General features: G+C 42.4%; 1 protein-coding gene across 1 annotated transcript in view; it reads left to right on the top strand.

Moving 5' to 3' along the window:
• Window positions 1-18,388, top strand: part of gucy2g (guanylate cyclase 2g) — a 58,098-nt gene extending 39,710 nt beyond the window's left edge. The window contains exons 14-23 of the mRNA XM_059948002.1: window positions 471-542; window positions 4,220-4,388; window positions 4,480-4,635; window positions 6,142-6,313; window positions 7,147-7,287; window positions 10,333-10,525; window positions 11,438-11,612; window positions 13,985-14,083; window positions 15,461-15,552; window positions 18,263-18,388. Of these exons, the coding sequence (XP_059803985.1) occupies window positions 471-542; window positions 4,220-4,388; window positions 4,480-4,635; window positions 6,142-6,313; window positions 7,147-7,287; window positions 10,333-10,525; window positions 11,438-11,612; window positions 13,985-14,083; window positions 15,461-15,552; window positions 18,263-18,388 (1,395 nt within the window). The remainder of the gene's footprint in view (window positions 1-470; window positions 543-4,219; window positions 4,389-4,479; window positions 4,636-6,141; window positions 6,314-7,146; window positions 7,288-10,332; window positions 10,526-11,437; window positions 11,613-13,984; window positions 14,084-15,460; window positions 15,553-18,262) is intronic.
• The last annotated feature ends 1,566 nt before the right edge of the window (window positions 18,389-19,954 follow it).

The raw sequence follows: 19,954 nt of genomic DNA, 5'->3' as shown, positions 1-19,954 counted from the left end.
CCAACAGATTTACTAATTGCAGCTTCTAGAAGTCAGACGTTTGTCAAGAATGCTTGTCTTTACACAGGTGCAAACTTTTGATCATCATATCCATTTTCCAATCACTAAAATAGAAGTAAAGGTCTGTAGAACTTTCGAGCTATTCCATTTTTCTTTTCTTTATTTATTATGTGGAACAGGCCCGCCTGACCCTTTTGGCAGTGCCGGCTAAGGTTCCCCAAATTTAACCCTAGCCTAATCAGGGGACAATTTACAACGACCAATTACCTACCAACTAGTGTGTCTTTGGACTGTGAAGGAAATTGGAGCACCCAGAGGAAACCCACGCAGTTACAGGGAGAACGTACAAACTTCTTCCAGGCAGCGGCTGGAATTGAACCCGGGTCGCTGGTACTATAAAGTGTTGTGTTAACCATAATGCTACCATGCCACCTCATTTTACTCAATTCATCCGTTTTTTTCCTTTCTAGGATATTCTGAAAAACATAGATTTTGAAATGGACTGGATTTTCAAGCTCTCACTTGCCTATGATATTATTAACGTGAGTACCTATGCATTGACCTTAGTAAAGATTCATTGTGACATTGTGTCTGCCTTCTGTTATCAGCCATTGTTCAAAGTTCTACAGCTTGTTGGGATTTAGTTTCACCCTTTCCTGACTGAGGCCTCACCCAGTCCCTACACCAGCCAATGGAGGTCAATTAACCAAGAATGGACCAGGGGGTTCAAAATTGGGATCAGATCTCTAGCTGCTTTATCATGGGCTAGATTTATCAAATCATAGGCTTCACATACATTCACTAGATGACTGGGAACTATCAAATGTTCCTTTTTTTATTGAGATATAACATGGAAGAGGCCTTTTGTCCCTTCGAGCCACACCACCCAGCAACCCTACAACTTCCTCCTAGCCTAATCATGGGACTATTTACAATGACCAATTAACCTACCAACTGGTACATCTCTGGACTGCAGGAGGAAACCCACACAGTCACAGGGAGAATGTACAAGCTCCTGACAGGCAGTGGTGGAAATTGAACCCAGGTTGCTGATAGTGTAATGCATTGTGCTAACATCTACACTACCGTGCCACCATATTTCTACTGTAATACTACCGTATTTCTTCAGGCTGCCTCTATTAATTTTGTCACAAGAAAAAAATTCCAGGATTGAGATCCAGCTGTGGTAAAGGAATTGATGTTCTTTCACTAATAGAGTCACGTTGATACTTTCAAATCAGGTTGGTGAGTAATGTGGAGGAGAGTGTCCTAATTCTCATTAAGACCTACACAAACTGAAAACACAACATTGTCTGAAAAAATCACAAAATAACCTGATAACTTTTCTTCATTCACTTACCTTGATGAAAATGCATTTAGCTTTAAAGCATCCACTATAATTGATTATTCCTCTTTGAATAGAAAATCATTTTGTCAGTATTGTAAGCATAGACTATGTTTTTAATCTTACCTGGTGGGTTGTACTTTCTGTTTGTCCATATAGCTCCAAATGAAGGAATTGCTGTTGGTAGGGTTTTTTTGCAGGCAGGACTGGTTGCAGTAGGGCTAGATCTGTCTTTCCAGTGGCCCTTGGAAAGTAGGTTTCGATTTAGGATCCTTGGTTTGGCCCATTAGATCAATGTTGGTCCATTTGGATTCAAGCTCTCAGCATAGATTAATGAGCAGCTGCCTGGTTCAATCCTCAGTCATCAGGCTCTTAAACCAAAGGGGATAACTTCAGTCCACTTCACTTGCTTCTTCAATGAAATGTTCCCACAACCAATGGAAGCAAATTCTGACTATAAGTGACTATATTTGTGTAATAGGAGACAATAGATGTGTGGTGGAGAATATATTGACTGGCTGCATCACTGTTTGGTTTGGAAACATCAATGCCCTTGAATGGAAAATCCTACAAAAAGTAGTGGATACAGCCCACTCCGTTATGGGTAAAGCCCTCCCAATCGTTGAGCACATCTACTACATGAAACACAGGCACTGGAAAGCAGTATCTATCATCAGGGACTCCCACCACCCAGGAATGCACTCTTGTCCCTGCTGCCATCAGGAAGAAGGTACAGGAGCTTCAGGACTCACACCACCAGTTTCAGGAACAGTTATTACCGCTCAACCAACAGGGTCTTGAACCAAAGGGGATAATGTCACTCAACTTCACTTGTACCATCACTGAAATGCTCCCACAACCAATTGAGAACTCTTCATCTCATGTTATTGATATTTATTACTTTTCTACTTACTGTACATTTACAGTTTGATGTCTTCTGCACTCTGGTTGAACATCCTTGCTGGGCAGTCATTCCTTGATTCTGTTATAGTTATTCTTCTATAGATTTATTGAGTATGCCCACAAGAAAATGAATCTCAGGGTTGTATGTCGAGACATACATGCACTTTGATAATAAAATTTACTTTGAACTTTGGCTGACAGGTTCAGGTCTATGGATGTCAGATGCACACAGGATCAAATGGCAACTGTTATTCCTTACTCAACTAAATTGAATAAAATTAGGGACAGAGTTGAATGACGGCCTGGACTGGCAACATTTTTGCATAAATTATTTACTTTGTACATTGTAGTATTTTTATGTCCATGCATTGCACTGCTGCTACAAAACAATGGTTTTCATATCTCAAAGTCAGTGATAATAAACCTGATTGTAAATCTGATGAACCAGGATAAAGAGGTTTCAGACATTATTGGGGGCGGGAGGGGGTGGGAGGTGGCGTTTAAACATTGAATAAGGAGATGAGGGTGGATATTCTTGAAGGTTGTTCAGATGAAGCCAAGTAATAGACAATAGACAATAGACAGTGGGTGCAGGAGTAGGCCATTCAGCCCTTCTAGCCAGCACCGCCATTCGCTGTGATCATGGCTGATCATACACAATCAGTACCCCGTTCCTGCCCTCTCCCCATATCCCTTGACCCCACTATCCATAAGAGTTCAATCTAACTCTCTCTTGAATGCACCCAGAGACTTGGCCTCCACTGCCTTCTGGGGCAGAGCATTCCACATATCCACCACTCTCTGGGTGAAAAAGTTTTGCCACATCTCTGTTCTAAATGGCCTACCCCTTATTCTTAAACTGAAGTAGCTGAAGCTTGGGGGAAAAGAAGAGTCAAATCTTCTTTGCATGTGGCATACCAATGGCCTCTCAACAGTCAGCTGAAGACAGAGGAACTGGAAGTAGAATTGGTTTATTACTGTCATATTATTATTATGTATTATTATTGTTATTATTATTATGTACTAAGATGCAGTGAAAATCTCACCTTTCACACTGTTTGTACAGATCAGATCATTGCACGGGTCTTTGCTATTTAAGTCCATTGATCAAACTGACAGCAGAGGCAGATAAAATATTGAAGAAATCATCAGCCAGGACATGGAATAAGACTGAATGGAGGTTGGGGGGGCTACTTTGTAAAACTTTGCCTAGACCACAGCTGGTACATTAGGTGCAATTTTGGTCACTACTCCACAGGAGGGTAGCGGTGGGGAGCGTGCAAAGGAGATTGTGAGAATGCTTCCTGATTGGGAGGGCTTTATTAATAAAAAGAAAGACTGGGTATATTGGATTTGTTTCCTTGGAGCAGAAGAGGCTGAGAGTAAGTAACTGGACAGAAGTTCACAAAAATGATCATTATTACCAAGATAGTGCAGATAGTGAGAAACTTTGCCCCCTAACCTACCGTAGACTGCATAGGTTTAAGGTGAAGGGTAAAAGTTTTAGAGGGGATTAACAAAAAGTTTTTCCACCAGGGAATAGCTGCAATTCAGAAAGTCCTACCTGAAATAATAGTGGAGGCAGTAGCTCTCACACTTTATATTTTATTTATTATTATTTTCTCTGCTAGATTATGTATTGCATTGAACTGCTGCTGCTAAGTTAACAAGTTTCTCATCACATGCCGGTGATAATAAACCTGATTCTGAGTCTTCAGAATTACCAAGGCGCAGAAAACCATGGTAAATGGGATTGGAAGAGATGGGTTCATAATGAACTGGTTTGCTGTAAGTCTGATTTCTGAGATCTGTGCCTCATTAACTCTAAATTTAAATACAGAAGTTAATTAGTTACACAAACATTGCATCTTGGGTATTCCCAGATCCTGCATTACTGATGATTATTAAATTCAACTGCCGTAATAAATATTGTCTACGGAAGGACTGAATGATGTTTTGTGTTTTAATTAGGGGATGGTATTTTTACATGACAGTCCGTTGAAGTCTCATGGTAACTTAAAGCCTGAAGCCTGTCTAATAGATAGCCGAATGCAAGTCAAATTATCAGGATTTGGGCTCTGGGAACTTCAGTATGAAGGCAAAAGGAAAATAATATTTTCTGAAGATATGGATTATACAGGTACATTTAAATACCCTAAAGAGTAGCTTAGAAAATGCAAGCATTTGGAGAATTACAGTTACCTTCACATGTTTAAATTGTATTCTGGCAGAGCTATACTGGACTGCGCCGGAACTTCTGCGTCTTGACGAATACCCAACCAATGGGACCCAGAAAGGAGATGTATACAGTTTTGCTATTATTGTGAAAGAATTGCTTTATCATGGGGAAAATGGTCCATACCATGATTTTCAGATGGACCCAAAAGGTTATATTTTATATCTTTTATATCTATTGTTATTGGTGTTGTGGATTTTAATCCGCACTTTTTCTTTCACTTGTAGGATTGATCTGCTTGTCATTGTTCAAAATGTGTTTTTTCCTCTGCTGGTCGGAGTTGACCGCGGATGTTGTGTTCCAGCTGTCTGCGTGACACATAAGTCAGGCAGTACAGTATGGAGAGGGACCTGAGCCTGTGCAGCAGGCTCCCCCTCTCCATGCTGCTGGAATCCAAAGGAACGGCAGGGACTGATACAGTTTGGCACCAGCGGTGTGTTGCCAGTCAGTGTAGGCCTGCCTTAGGGTCTCTAGCTTTTCCCTCAGGGTTCACTGCCTAAGGTTTCTCCATGAGTGGGTATAGCTGCAAGGCAGCAAAGGTTTAATTTGAGATACTGTGGTTGGTAAGTGATATTAACCACGATATCACCTGGGTGAGTTGGATGTGCTGCAATTCATGACTGATGAGTCCCTTCTGCCCGAAGCAACTGGTTTTAAGAAGCCAGTAACCCGCCTTTGCCCCTTCTCCTGTCAATAGAAGCTGTTCCGCCAGGCTTAGTTGCTCAGCCACGTGTGAAGGCTGGAAGCTGGACTTGGTTGTCAGAGGCCACTTGAAATGCAGGCCTTTGATAGGTTTCAATAGGATAATAGGTACGTTCAATGTCAGAAAAATGGCTACAATATACATCCTGAAATTCTTTTTCTTCACAGACATCACAAAAGCAGAGGAATGCCCCAAAGAATGAATGACAGTTAAAACATTAGAGCCCCAAAGCCCCCCCAACAACCCCTCCATGTACAAATAGCAGCAAGGCAATGAAAACCCCCACTCCCATGAGCAAAAAAGCAGTGGCACCCTCCACCGAGCACTCAATAGGTATAGGGAACTTATCCCTAATACCACTCCTGGCTATGACAACCTTAAGGAACATTTCCTTTCTTTAACCTTTATATTGAGAAATAAACTCTATTGCTACATCTTTAGAAAGTGGGAGGAATGTGGAGCACCCAGGGGAACCGATGAGATCACAGGGAGAACATACAAACCTCTGGTCTGGTGCTGTAAAGCGTTACACTAGCAGTTATGCTGCTGTGCCACACTGGTTCTGGCACAGGGAATTGTCAGTGAAACGTATACAGAGGTTTAAGAAAAAATCGCCACAATCGCAGAGCGATTAGTGTGACGCCATTACAGCTCAGGGGTTTCCAGAGTTCAATTTTGGTGCCATTCTGTAAGAAGTCTCTGTACGCCTCCCTGTGCAGAATGTGTGAGTTTTCTCTGGGTGCACAGTCCAAAGACCTACTGGGTGGGTTAATTGGTCATTGTAAATTGTCCCGTGGTTAGGTTAGGGTTAATCAGTGATGTCAGGAATCACAGGGCAGCCTGGCTTGAAGGGGCAGAAGGGCCTGCTCCTCACTGAATTGCTAAATAAATAAATAAAATAAAAGACTTGACATGATTAGATTGTTATTTCACTCTTCATTTCACTGTATTTAGAAATTATCAGTAAGATTGTAAACCCTGTAGTGCTGCTGAGGCCCACTCTGTCATCTGAGAAATGTAACGAAAGGATCGCCTCCCTGCTGAGAGCCTGTTGGGATGAGAGTGCAGACAGAAGGCCAACCTTTCGATCAATCAAACATACACTGCGGAAGGAGAACACCGAAGGGTGAGTTAAAGATTCACACCTTGACACTGATTATCGCTTCACTTGTCTTAAGTATTGACTTGTATAATAAGAGTTCACAATAACTCTGGTCAAATCAATGCTTTCCATTCTCACTTGGGTAGCTGTTTTTAAGAACTGTTCTCAGTTTATCTGGGGGACAGGGTGGAGATACATCTCTATCAAAGAAGGTGCAAGACACTCCTTCCCTCTGCTAGCCTGCAGGTCACCCTTGGGCAAGGTGTAGCACCTGCTTAGTCCCTGATCAGGATCACGTGGAGCCACGGGAGCAGGTGGTGGATGGTCGTATGAGCAGCTGGTGCACATCACAAGTCCTGGTTATGTGGCCACTGACGTCAGGTAGACAATCTCTGAAGAGTATTGGTAATGTCTGGGGTCACCCGTCTCATAAAGACTCTGCCCAGAAGAAAACTTTTGCAGAAGAGTTTGCCAAGAACAGTCATGGTCATGGAAAGGCTATGATCACCCACATCATACGACACAGTGCATAACAAATGAATGAACATGGAAGGTCTCTTCCAGGTCCCGTGTCCTGCTCCTCCGGGTTTGGGTCCTCTCCAAGGATGCAGCCTGACCCAAGGACTGTTTTTTCTCTCTCTTTGTTTTAACTTCTGTTTTCCAAAGTATATGTTATTCTGTATTTTTATGTTACTACTCTTTATGAGTTAAGTTGACCAATAGTAGAAAGACAGTGGGATGCATCATCTACTGAACTTTCAGCTGTTGAACTTGTGTTCAGATTCAATTCAGTGTGAAAGGCAAAAGCTTCAGGAATGATTGATCTTCCATTCCCACATTTCTCTTCACCTTCACAGTGAAGCGAACATTCTAGATTCTATGGTGGATAAACTGGAAAAATATGCAAATCACTTGGAAGAAGTGGTTGCCGAAAGGACACAACAACTCACACTGGAGAAGGCCAAAACTGACCAGCTGTTGACCAACATGCTGCCGAGGTACAAACTCTGGAACTTACTGATGTTACAGAAAGTCACAAAATTGTCTTTATAACAGTTTTATTTGTAGTATGTAAAAGTAGGTGGCAGGGTGGAGATATGACTCTGGCAATGGAGTTGTAAGGAATTCCTTCCATTAGCATACAGGTCACCTTTGGGCAAGATGCAGCACCTGCTTTACCCCTCCACCCCAGATCAGGGTCACATGGAGCCATGGGAGCAGGTGGTGGACGGTCGTATGAGCAGCTGGTGCATCTCACAAGTCCTGGTTATGTGACCACTGACGCCAAGCTGACAATCTCTGAAGAGTATTGATAATGGCTGGGGCCACCCATCTTGTAAAGACACTGCCCGGAAGACTTCTGTAGGAAATTTTTCCAAGAGCAATGATGGTCAAAGACCATGATTGCCTATGCCATACAACATGGCACATAATGATGATGATGAGTCTATAAAAGAACTACTCTAGATGTAAGTAGGTCTGTGAATGTATACAGGAAGCTGACACTATCACGAAGCACTATATCTCACCAAACAGTCACTTCACAACCATGTTGAGATTGCAGGGTCCACATCCTATCATGACGGGAACTGTAACCCTCTGACATTAACTAGATGTGACCTCCAGCATGCAGGTCTTTAAATTTGTTGTTTTGCAGCTTACTGGAAGGATGAGCTGGTAAGTGAACTGAGAGGGAAACAATGCATCAAGACTTCGCAACTGAAGCACTAACAATATGTCCATATGCTGACTGCCAGTAACGCCGCTAGCTTTTGGGGCAGCTGTGAAGGTCCTCCATATCTGGTGGTGTTCAGGGCTTCCTTCATCATGTCAGCAGCTTCCTCTCGGTTTTCACTACTGTCAGTCATGCAAGTCCCGGGTGGGGACTCAGGAATTGCATCGCACTAAGATGTAGAAGGACTCTTCACTGCTGTTTATGTAACAATTTTGTTTTAGCAGTCCAGGTTGTTAGCTCTGAGATGAACCCCCAAACCTAGAGGGCCAGCGAGCAACTCTTAGGCTGGCCTCTACCTCTGACCTGGTTAACAAGGGTGACCCTACCAAGAGCCAAAGCATAAAGCCTTGACTGAAGCTAACATAGATCTCTGAATCATTGAGGCAAACTACGCCAAGGTTGTGGTCCTCTCTGAGTGATATGTCTGTATGGAGCACCTTACTGTAGTGAATTCTCCTGGTTTTCAGTATAAACCAATGAGTCCGTCGTGCCCATGTTAAAGGGAGCACTAAAGTTACATACACATCTCTTCACATGGGCTTGTTACATGCTGTAGGAAAAATAAGGCCATTGCACAATTGCATTTTTAGTGAAAAGAGGTTTCTTTAACATACGCAGTTTGGATTTAAAATTTTTGCACACTCAGGCCTGTTTCAACTTTCCCTAAAGGGGACCTGTCTGAGGAAATCGTAGCAACATTGCTAATCAACTTGGCAGATCTTCCTCAGGCCTTGCACAGCCCACACCCAATCCCAGACATGCAAAGACCTGTCCACCCACCCACCAAACAAAACAGTTCAAATCTCACCGCCTCAACTGGCTGATTAAGACCTCTCCCATGCAATCACACTACGTCTCTCTCAAGGTGTGGATTTCTTGAAATGTGACTGGTATCTCTGTTCCCACCTCACCCTCAGTGCCCAAACCCCGGCAACTGAATTACTCCCCTTCAGAATAGCAGAACCTGCAAATGAAATACCTACGAGCTCGTACAATCTATCCTGCAGCACACAATATCTTGGGCCTTATAAATTGTACAATTTTGCAGTAAAAGACAGAACCTTGATCAGAACTTTCATTGATTCCCCATCTCACCACCTTTATAATGTGCCCATTCAGATACCATTCAATTTCAAGGCTGAAGCTAAAGACATTGAACAATTGTCATCCTAATGCCACATGCCAATCGCTTTTTACTTAGTTCTGTGATCAGCTGAAGTTGTGGCCTATTCCAGTTGCAGGGTTGCCTGGCTTCCCGTCTTTTGTAAAGCTTCAGTTCTGAACACTATTTGCTTGTTTTAATTGTTTGCATGATTTTTTTTCCTCTCTGCACTTTGGGTGTTTGTCTTTTTTTTAATGGATCCTATTGGGTTTCTTGGAGTTGTGGCTGCCTGTAAGCAGATGAATCTCAAGGTTGTATAATGTATACGTACTTTGATAATAAATGTACTTTGAACTTTGAACACACTACATGGCTAGACTTAAGAGATTAAAAAATTAGGCCTAAGTGTTATGCAGAATTCTCAGTTAAGCAAATTTCACGCAAGTATCATTTGGTAAAGCAGCAGAAACCTTGCAGATCCGATTTCTGTTCTTTCATCTTTAGCCTTATCCCTTCAACAGTTGACAGATCTTCTTTACGTGAGTTGTCAGGTCAAGTTTATTGTCTGTTAACTATATACAGTGAACATATACTATCAAACAAGGCAACATTTCACCAAACCAGGGTGTAAAGCACTGTAGTACACATTACACACATTAACTTATGAAAGTAAGAATTAAATCTACAGATGAATTATACATAAATAAACAAAGTGCATAAATTAAATATTGTCAGATGCAGAACAGATTAACTGGTGAATGTGCTGTGGCAGGGAGCTCAGAAGACCTAATGGCCTGAGGGAAGAGACTGTCTTCCTTCCTGACTGTTCTTGTTTTCATGTATCAGAGTCTCCTGCCTGATGGTAGCAAGTCAGAGGTTGCTGGATGAATGTGTGGCATCCTTAATAATGCTAAAGCCCTGTGTGTGAAGAGCTCCTGATAAATGTCCTTGATGAATGGTAGAGGGACCCTTATGATCCCCTCAGCTATTCTCACAGTCCCTTGTAGGGACTTCTAGTCCAATCCTTGGCTGTTCCCATCCCAGATGGAGATGCAACTTGTCTGGATGCTCTCAATGGGGCTCCAATAAAATGCAGTTAATATGGTGGGGGAAGGCTCGCTTGCCTCAATCTTCTCAGGAAGTGAAGGCATCTCTGAGAAAGCAGTCACCTGTTTAGATGATGATTGTTGTTTTATTGATCAACAGCTTCATTGCTGAGCAACTCATGCTGGGAAAAGCTGTGGAGCCAGAATCCTTTGAATCGGTTACCATCTTCTTCTCGGACATCGTTGGCTTCACAAATCTTTGCTCCATCAGTACGCCCATGCAGGTTGTGGATATGCTCAATGACCTTTACAGCTTGTTTGATGACATTATCAAATCGTACGATGTGTACAAGGTAAGAGAGGGCTTGCTGGACAATAGCATCCATATTAAATATTGAGTGAATTTTAACTATTTCTCCCGTGACTTTCCACACACTCTGTAGTAAATACTAAGTATCTCAGCCCAAAATATCGACAATTGATCCCCAACTCCAAACAAGAGGAAGTCTGCAGATGCTGGAAATTTGAGCAACACATGCAAAATGCTGGAGGAACTCAGCAGGCCAGGCAGCATCATGGAAAAGCGTACAGTTGACATTTCAGGCCGAAACCCTTCAGCGGGACCGGAGAATAAAAGCTGAGGAGTATAAGCTGGAAGATAAGGTATTGTTCCTCCAGCCTAAGTGTGGCCTTATCACAACAGTGAAGGAGGCCATGGATAGAAATATCTGGATGGGAATGGGAAGTGGAATTAATATGGTTGGCCATTGGGAGATGCCGCTTTTTCCACCTCTCCTCCTTCCCTTTCTCCTATCATCCACTCTCCTCTCCAATCAGAGTCTTTCCTCTCTAGCTCGCTAACTTTCCCATGCACCTGGCTTCATCCATCCATCCCCCTACCTACCACCTGTTCAACATAATCCTAGCCTAATCATAGGACAATTTACAATGACCAATTAACCTACCAATTAGTACGTCATTGGACTGTGGAAGGAAACCCACACGGTCACAGGGAGAATGTACAAACTCCTTCCAGACTGCAATGGGAATTGAACCCAGGTCGCTGGAACTATAAAGTGTTCTACTAACCATTATGCTAACGTACCATCCTTCTAGCTATCCTACTCACTGCCCCCCCCCCCCACCACCACCACCTTTGTGTTGCTCTGGATTTCCAGCATTTGCAGTATCCCTTGTGTTACTTATCCACCAGGTTAGTTTCAGGTGCTTGTGTAGTTTTCACTCCGCTGTTCCTATCACTATAGGTTGAAACAATAGGAGATGCCTACATGGTAGCAAGTGGACTTCCAATTCGCAATGGGATGCAGCATGCCCAGGAAATTGCTACAATGTCTTTGCATTTCCTCAGCTCCATGACAGTCTTTAAGATAAGACACATCAACAATGTGGAACTGCAACTTCGCATAGGTCTCAATACAGGTAATACAAAATCTTTTATTTGGACAGTATTATCCAAGTTCACCAAGTTCAAAATAAACTTGTTATCAAAATACATGTGTGTCACCATATACAGCCCTAAGATTCACTTTCTTGTGAGTATACTCAATAAATCTATAGAATGATAGCCACAATGGAAGACCACCCAACCAAGGCATTCAACCAGTGAGCAAAAAGGCAAAAAACTGGGCAAATACAAAAATAGCATAATAAATAAGCAATGAATATCAAGAACATGAGATAGAGAGTTCTAAAAAACTGAGTCCATTGGTTGTGGGAATATTTCAATGATGGGGCAAGTGAAGCTATCCCCTTTGGTTCAAGAGCCTGATGACTGAGGGGCAGTAAACCTGTTGGTGTGCGTCCCGAAGCATCTGTACCCTCTTCATGATGGCAGAAGTGAGAAGAGAGCACGTCCTGGGTGGTGGGGGTCCTAATAATGGATGCTGCTTTTCTGTGTTCATGTAGATGTGCTCAGTGGTGGGGAGGACTTTACCCATGATGGACTGGGCCAGGTCCACTTGGTAGAGTTTTCCATTCTGGGCATTGGCGCTTCCACACCAGGCCATGATGCAGCCAGTTAATATACCATCCACCACACATCTATAGGAGTTTGTCGAAGTTGTAGATGTCATGCCGAACCTTTGCAAACTCCTAAGGAAGTTATTTTATTATTTTTATTATACATCAAAATTGAAACAATGGTTTAGGATTAAATTAGATGCAAAATTAGCAATGTTGTAAATGGGATGACACTCCAATGAAACCAAAATTTGCAAAGAAAGAACAGTCAATTATTACCCACAAAATGCTGGAGGAACTTAGCAGGCCAGGTAGCATCTATGGAAAAGATTACAGTCGACATTTCAGGCAGAGACCCTTCATCAGGACTGGAGAAAGAAAGATATGGAGTCAGAGTTAGAAGTTGGGGGAGGGGAGGAAGAAACACAAGGTGATAGATGAAACGGTGGGGTGGGGGCCAAGGTGAAGTAAAGAGTTGGGAAGTTGATTGGTGTAAGAGTTATAGGGCAGGAGTAGGGGGAATCTAATAGGAGAGGACAGAAGGCCATAGAAGAAAGAGAAGGGGGAGGAGCACCAGAGAGAGGTAAGGAGATAAGGTGAGAGAGGGAAATGGAAATGGGGAATGGTGTCAGGGCTGGGGGTGGGGGGGGGGGATGCGGAACGTTACTAGAAGTTTGAGAAATTCATGTTCATGCCATCAGGTTGGAGACTACCGAGACGAAGTATAAGGTGTTGCTCCTCCAACCTGAGTGTGGTTTCATCATGACAGTGAAGAAGGCCATTGACTGACATGTCAGAATGGGAATGGAAAGTGGAATTAAAATAGGTGGCAACTGAGTGATTCTGCTTTTTCTAGTGGACAGAGCGTAGGTATTTCGCAAAGTGGTCTCCCATTCTACGTCGGGTCTCACCGATATACAGGAGGTCACACCGGGAGCACTAGATGCAGTAGATGACCATAAGATTATAAAATATAGGAGCAGAAGTAGGCCATTCAGCCCATTGAGTTTGCTCCCCCAACAGACTTACAGGTGAAGTGTCTCACCTGGAAGGACAGTTTAGTGCCCTGAATGGTAGCGAGGGTGTAGGGGTACATGTTGCACTTTTTTCCGCTTGCAAGGGTAAGTGCCAGGACGGATATCAGTGGGGAGGGAAAATGGATAAGGGAGTTGTATAAGGAGAGATCCCTGTGGAAAGCAGAAAGTGGGGTAGGAGGGAAAGATGTGCTTGGTGAGGGGATCCTGTTGGAGATGGTGGAAGTTCCAGAGAATTATGTGCAGGACACGGAGGATGGTGGGGTGGTAGGTGAGGACAAGAGGAATCCTATACCTGGCAGGGTGGCGGGAGAATGGGGTGAGGGTAGACGTGTGCGAAATGGAAGGGATGTGGTTGATTATAATAGTCATTTAAGTTTGTTTGTTTGTGCAAGGCCAGTCTGAATGATGACACTCATCCCACACCACCAGATTCAGGAAGTTACTACCCTACTACTTACGTTCTTTGTAAAGTATCGGCAGTATTTTAAAGGTGACAAATAATTGTTAATTTTGCTTTCGTTGACCATATTCCCCTCCCTCTGATCTTTCAATAAGATGATGAAAAATTCTTGAATATTTCCATATCGCTATATTTTGTATATCCATCTGTCACATGGTGACTTCTGATTCACAGTTTCAGGGATATTGTCACAAGTTGTGTTTTGGCAGATACTTCTAATTTGTGGATATTATGACAATCATGGAAACTACGTCAGAATAGTACATGGCATCTTTGAAGGACAACAATCTCAGATATTAATTAACAGACTTAAATGTGTTAATTTGTTTCTGTAGGCCCAGTGGTTGCTGGTGTAGTTGGAGTAACAATGCCCAGATACTGTCTCTTTGGAGACACCGTCAACGTAGCATCAAGGATGGAAAGCAACAGTTTACGTAAGTATTAGTTTCTTTTATCACTAAATAAAAATGTTAAGAATGTCCCTCTGGTTGAGCAGCATCTGAAGAAGAGAGTGAAAATTTCAGATGCATTACCTTCCATCAAAACTGGAAAATTTAATTTAAAACAGTTCCAGGAGTCTTTAAAAATATTTATCATTTTGTCTTAAATGTTCATCAGAGACATTTGAAGCAGTGGGAATGGCCTGCGATAGCGCAAACTGTCAGTAGGCCAACGGACAGTCCTTTATTCCTGCCACCTGCAGGCTAATTGGTAGTACTGCATCTTGCTGAAGGATTGAAATGTTCAGACCTGCATGGCCAGAAATATTTACTCTAGAGTGGGGACTAAGCAAATTAAAGAGATTCAGCCCAGTTTGAGTATCTGGGATAGAATTTGCTTGGTATTTAAATAAAGCACTGTAACAACTAAACATGTAAAAGAAATCAACTTTTACATTAGACGGTCAATAGAAATGACAGTTTTAAATGTTAAAACTTGAAGTTTTAAATTTCCAATCAGATTTTGGAATTGGCTCTTTCACCAAATTTGCCTTCATTATTTACATTGAGACGTAAGTAAAAAGTATTCTACACGTGCTTAGGTATATCATTTGGAGACATTTTTTGGGATGTTGTGAGTATTCTTTATCTTATCGGCATGCAAATTGTTTTTAAGCAGTGCCAGTGATAAAGAAGCAAAATTGCGGTACTGCATCGAAGAGTGCGCAGAATGTGAGATTGGCTATTGCCTGTTATGCTGCTGGCACCTCTGTCTGTCTGTGGCCATATACTGTCGCACGCAGATATAGAAGAATTCTGCATTGCTGCTTCCATACCAATTTTTCTTGACCAGTCAGGGATTTTAGCCCTGAGCTGAACCCCCAAACCTGGAGGACGGGTGGACCACTCTTAGTTGGGCTCTGCCCTTTGACCTGTTTGGTAAGTGTGGTGAACTACATATAACTGTCTGGACACGCCCCTCCTGCTGACTGCTCCTGTGGCTCCTCCCACAGACCCCTGTATAAAGGCGATTGGAGGCACTGCTCCTCCCTCAGTCTCCAGGATGTTGTGTGATGGTCGCTTGCTGCTGACGGTGCTTTCTTCCAGCTAATAAAAGCCTACCTTGACTCACGTCTCCGACAGTTATTGATGGTGCATCAGTAAGCCTCTAAGCTGTAGAACAAGGAGGTCTGTCTAACTGAATACAGGCGAAATCTGTGTGCACCTTAACACCATGTGGAGCATTACATTGACTCAGGTGTGAACTAAACAGTGACAGGGCAGTTGATACAATATTGCTTGACCAACATACACTGCAGATTTTATCCTTACGAGCTGCAACTTACATAATGAACTTCTTGTGCTTCTTAGCCTTGAAAATACACATGTCACAAAGCACAACGGATGTTCTGAGGGGATTTGGAGGATATGAGATCGTGAAGAGAGGGACAATAAATGTGAAGGTAGGGAATCAAATTTTCCAACATGCAATATCTTTTTATGTTTGTTTAACAGCACATAGTACAATTTTAACAGCTTTTGCTGAAGTAATGTACTGTATACTGCTATTTTATACGATTCTGGTCTTCAACTGTACTGAACTCCATTCTGGAACAACATTAATACACAATATAAACAGAAGAAATTCTGCAGATTCTTCAAATCCAAAGCACCACACACAAATGTTGGAGAAACTAGCAGATCAGGCAGCATCTATAGAAATATCCACTGTCTATTCATTTCCATCAAAGCTACCTGACCTGCTGATTTCCTCCAGCATTTACTGTGCAATTTTAGTATGATCTCTCACTCTTACTTCCCGTACCATTACTGGTGTTTTAGCAGCAAAGAGGGTCCTCCATCTTTGTCTGTCATTGGCCTTTTAGTCTTGGTGGTGTTCAAGGCTTCTCTCATCATGTCAGTAACTTCCTCGGTTTTCACCACCGTCAGCCATACAAGTCCTGGGTAGAGACTCAGGAATACCACCACACTCAGATGTGGAAGGATTCTCCAATGCTATTTCCATAACAATTTTGCTCTAGTAGTCAGGATTGTTAGCCCTGAGCTGAACCCTTGAACCTGGAGGACTGGTGGACCACTCTTAGTCTGGCCTCTATCCTTTGATCTGTTTGGCATGGGTGACCCTACCAAGGGGCAAAGCGTAAAGCCCAGACTCCAGTCAACATAGCTCTCCGGAACATTGAAGGAAGCGAGTCTCCAAACTACAATAAGGTTGTGGTCCTTTTGAAGGAAAGCTGCTTGATAGAGGTGTTTCTTTCATATCAAAGTAAAACATATTTACTGGAAATAACCTGGCATTCCTGCATTCAGTACTGTTCTGTTGCATTCCTACACACCAAAAGCACAGTTGCTGCTCTCAAGTGGCCCCCCGGGTGGTACAATGATTGAGGGGCTTCCTCACACAACCCAACCCCTCCCTCTCTGTAGCGGCAAAACTAATCCAAACTCAAAACAATTGCCACCGCAGGGTTGTTATTCTTGCATGGCGCACCCCCAGCTCCAGTGAAATGATTTTGCAAAGAGTCAAATCCTTTATTTTGATCCTTTATTAGCAATTAGCAAACATTCAATGTCGCAGCAAGACCAAGTGTTATCTCAGCAGTCATCAACAATATGATCTTCACTGGCTCCAAGCTACAAACTGGCATGAAATAAGTAAGAGTACGTAGCTTATTCCCTTTGATTTTATCACAACCCTGCTAAAGTGACTAGTTAAACATAATAAATACACAACACAGAATGCAAAGCAGATAGAGAGCAGATACACAGCTCTTACACTCTCCAATAACAGAAGAACTCTATACCGGGGTCCTTCTCTACTGACTTATAAAAGACTTTGACAGAGTGGACAGCTGGTGCCTTTTCCAGGGCAGCGTGAGATCTGTTTAAAGTGAGTGGAGAGAGGTTTGGTGGGAAGGTCAGAGGTAGGTTTGTTAAACAGAAAAGTGGTAAATACACTGCTGGGCCGGTGGTAGAGGCTGACACGTTAGAGACCTTTAAGAGATTGTCAGGCACATAGATGAAAGGAAAATGGAGAGTTATGTTCTATATAGGAGGGAAGGATTAGATTGATAATGGACTAGGTTAAGAAATTTCTGTTCGTTTGCCTATTCATTTATTTACAATGTGGAACAAGCCCTTCAAGATGCACCGCCCAGCAATCCCTCCCATTTTAACCCTTGCCTATAATTTACAATGACCAATTAACCCATCAGCCAGCACAATATTGTGGGCTGAAAGGCCTTGCTGCGCTGTACTGTTCTATGTTCTCTGAAAATGGTGCTACAGGGATTTAAGTAACCATTGTGCGGTTGACTCAAACAATCAACCTTGAGGCCTGGTTGATCCTCTCTTGCCTTTTCTACCTTCCTGCAGTAAAATAGATGAATATTATTCAATATGAAGGGTTTGTATACCTGATAACTCTGCAGTTTCTGCTCTCTGGAACCTGAGCATCCTCTAGTTCCAAAAGGAAAAACGTATCACTTCTACTTCCCTTCAGCAAATCGGAATCAAACGTGAAACTTGTTAACTTAGTAGCAGCAGTTCAATACAATACATAATCTAGCAGAGAGAAAAAAATAATACATTAAAACATAATAAATAACAAGTAAATCAATTACATGTATTGAATAGATTTTAAAAAGTGCAAAAACAGAAATACTGTATATTTTTTTAAAAAGCGAGGTAGTGTCCAAAGATTCAATGTCCATTTCGGAATTGGATGGCAGAGGGGAAGAAGCTGTTCCTGAATCACTGAGTGTGTGCCTTCAGGCTTCTGTACCTCCTTCCTTATGGTAACAGAGAGAAAAGAGCATGCACTGGGTGCTGGGGGTCCTTAATAATGAACGCTGCCTTTCTGAGACTCTGTTCTCTAAAGATGTCCTGGGTACTTTGTAGGCTGGTTCCCAAGATGGAGCTGACTAGATTTACAACATTCTGCAGCTTCTTTCAGTCCTGTACAGAAGCCTCTCCATATCAGACAGTGCCTGTCAGATTCAAATATGATTGCTATTTATTAAACAAAAATATATACATTCTTAAAAATTACTTCATCCACGCTTCTGTGACAAGATGCATATTTTAATAAATAAATGAAAACTCCTTTTCAATTGTTACAATTTTAAATATCTCCTTTGTATTTTTCCTCAGGGAAAGGGAATTCAGTCAACATACTGGCTTAAAAGCAAAGAGGGATTTAACATGCCTTTACCAAAGTTTGAACTTAATATGGAAGATGATTCTAATGGCTCAATGGAGATGGCAGAAACAGATTAATTAGAGGTAAGTTTCACTTTATATAATGAACACCAGCTGCACAAATCTTTTGATGTAAAAATGTTGTTTGAAATATCTGTAGGGATTCCTTGGTCAGACATTGAAAGTCTTCTACCTAAAGAAGGAAAGACTTGTGTTATTGTAGTATGGTCCATATCATCTGAACTCCCCTGCCAATAGCTGCACTTAAAATGTCATCAGTCACTGTGGTTATGCAGGAAATTGAAATGTTAGGTTCCTCCATAGGGAAAGCTGTTACAATGGTGTTGGGATTTTATTGGTTGTATCAAAGTGCCTGGTTTAGCCTGCCTATCAAAGCATTCTACCAGGGTGTGACCATTGTCACATGCAAACAGCTACTTAGAGCCGTAGGTGATCACTTGGTGTCTGGCTGGAACCAAAGGTGAGTGAGCTGCCCCAGAATGGACACAACAGGCCCCTTCACCAGAGGTGCTCCCCCTCCCTGGACATGCCATAGGCGGGCTAAATCATAGTCTTAGTCTTTTCCCCCAGTGAGATAGGGACATGCCTGTCCTAGCATGCGAAGTCAGCTCCAGCACACTGGGTGGATGAGATCTAGCATCCAGGGAGGAGGTACTGCAATGATCCATGGAGAGCGAAGGGCATGGGAAGGCACAGAAGACATCATGGTCAACCGCTACAACCAAGGAAGACCCCGGTTTATGTCGCGTGTTTGTACCGCTGGTCCTGGATTTTCGAGGTTGAGAGAGTGGAATGGTTCTTCAACTTTAAAAAACCCGCACAGGCTTCCTGTTATTGTCAGACACAATGGACAACCACCATCAAAGAGACATTTCCCATGTAATCTGACACACATGCCTCATTCCAAGTAACACAAACAATTAGAGATATCTTCACACCGATCATCTTTAAAGTTCATTGTTAAAATTAGGAACATTTCCCATTGAACTTGGGTGTGTTATCAGTCTTACTTAGCACCAAAGGGAGGAGGACATCTTCAGAACAAAATACATTTCAATAAATGCCCACTCCATCCCTTCTCCCCATCTCCCACCTACTGTTTCTCCTTCAGCCAATCTCCTAGCATCCACTCAGCAGCTTGCAGCCCCCTTTCATTGTTACTTCTGTCCCAGCCCTTGCAGCCTTGAGAACCCTTCCATCCCAAAGGTGGTCTTCAGTTTTAGATTCAATAAGTTCATCCCAGCCTCTGTTTTAAATGTGAATTTTATAGAACTGATATTGTTTGCCAGTCTCTGACGCGTAATTTGCTGGTCCTGTTCTGGCTCTACCATGCATTGATTTGCTTAAACTGTAACCAAACATGATCATGTTTCTCACTACAACTTCTTCTTTGACAGCAATATCCACATGAATACAATTACCATGAAATTCTGCAACAGGTGTTCTAGAAAAGAAATGTACCTGGCCCTTGGATCCAGTTTAGAAAAGCATATTTATTTAGTTGTTTAGAGCCTTCCGGCCCTTTGAACTGCACCACCAGCAATACTGTCAATTCAACCCCAGTCTAATCAAGGGACAACTTACAATGACCAATTGACCTACTAACCAGTGCACCTTTTGACT

This window comes from Hypanus sabinus, chromosome 22, assembly GCF_030144855.1.
Source record: "Hypanus sabinus isolate sHypSab1 chromosome 22, sHypSab1.hap1, whole genome shotgun sequence".
Lineage (NCBI taxonomy): Eukaryota > Metazoa > Chordata > Chondrichthyes > Myliobatiformes > Dasyatidae > Hypanus > Hypanus sabinus.
This window is presented reverse-complemented; position numbering and strand designations above follow the sequence as displayed.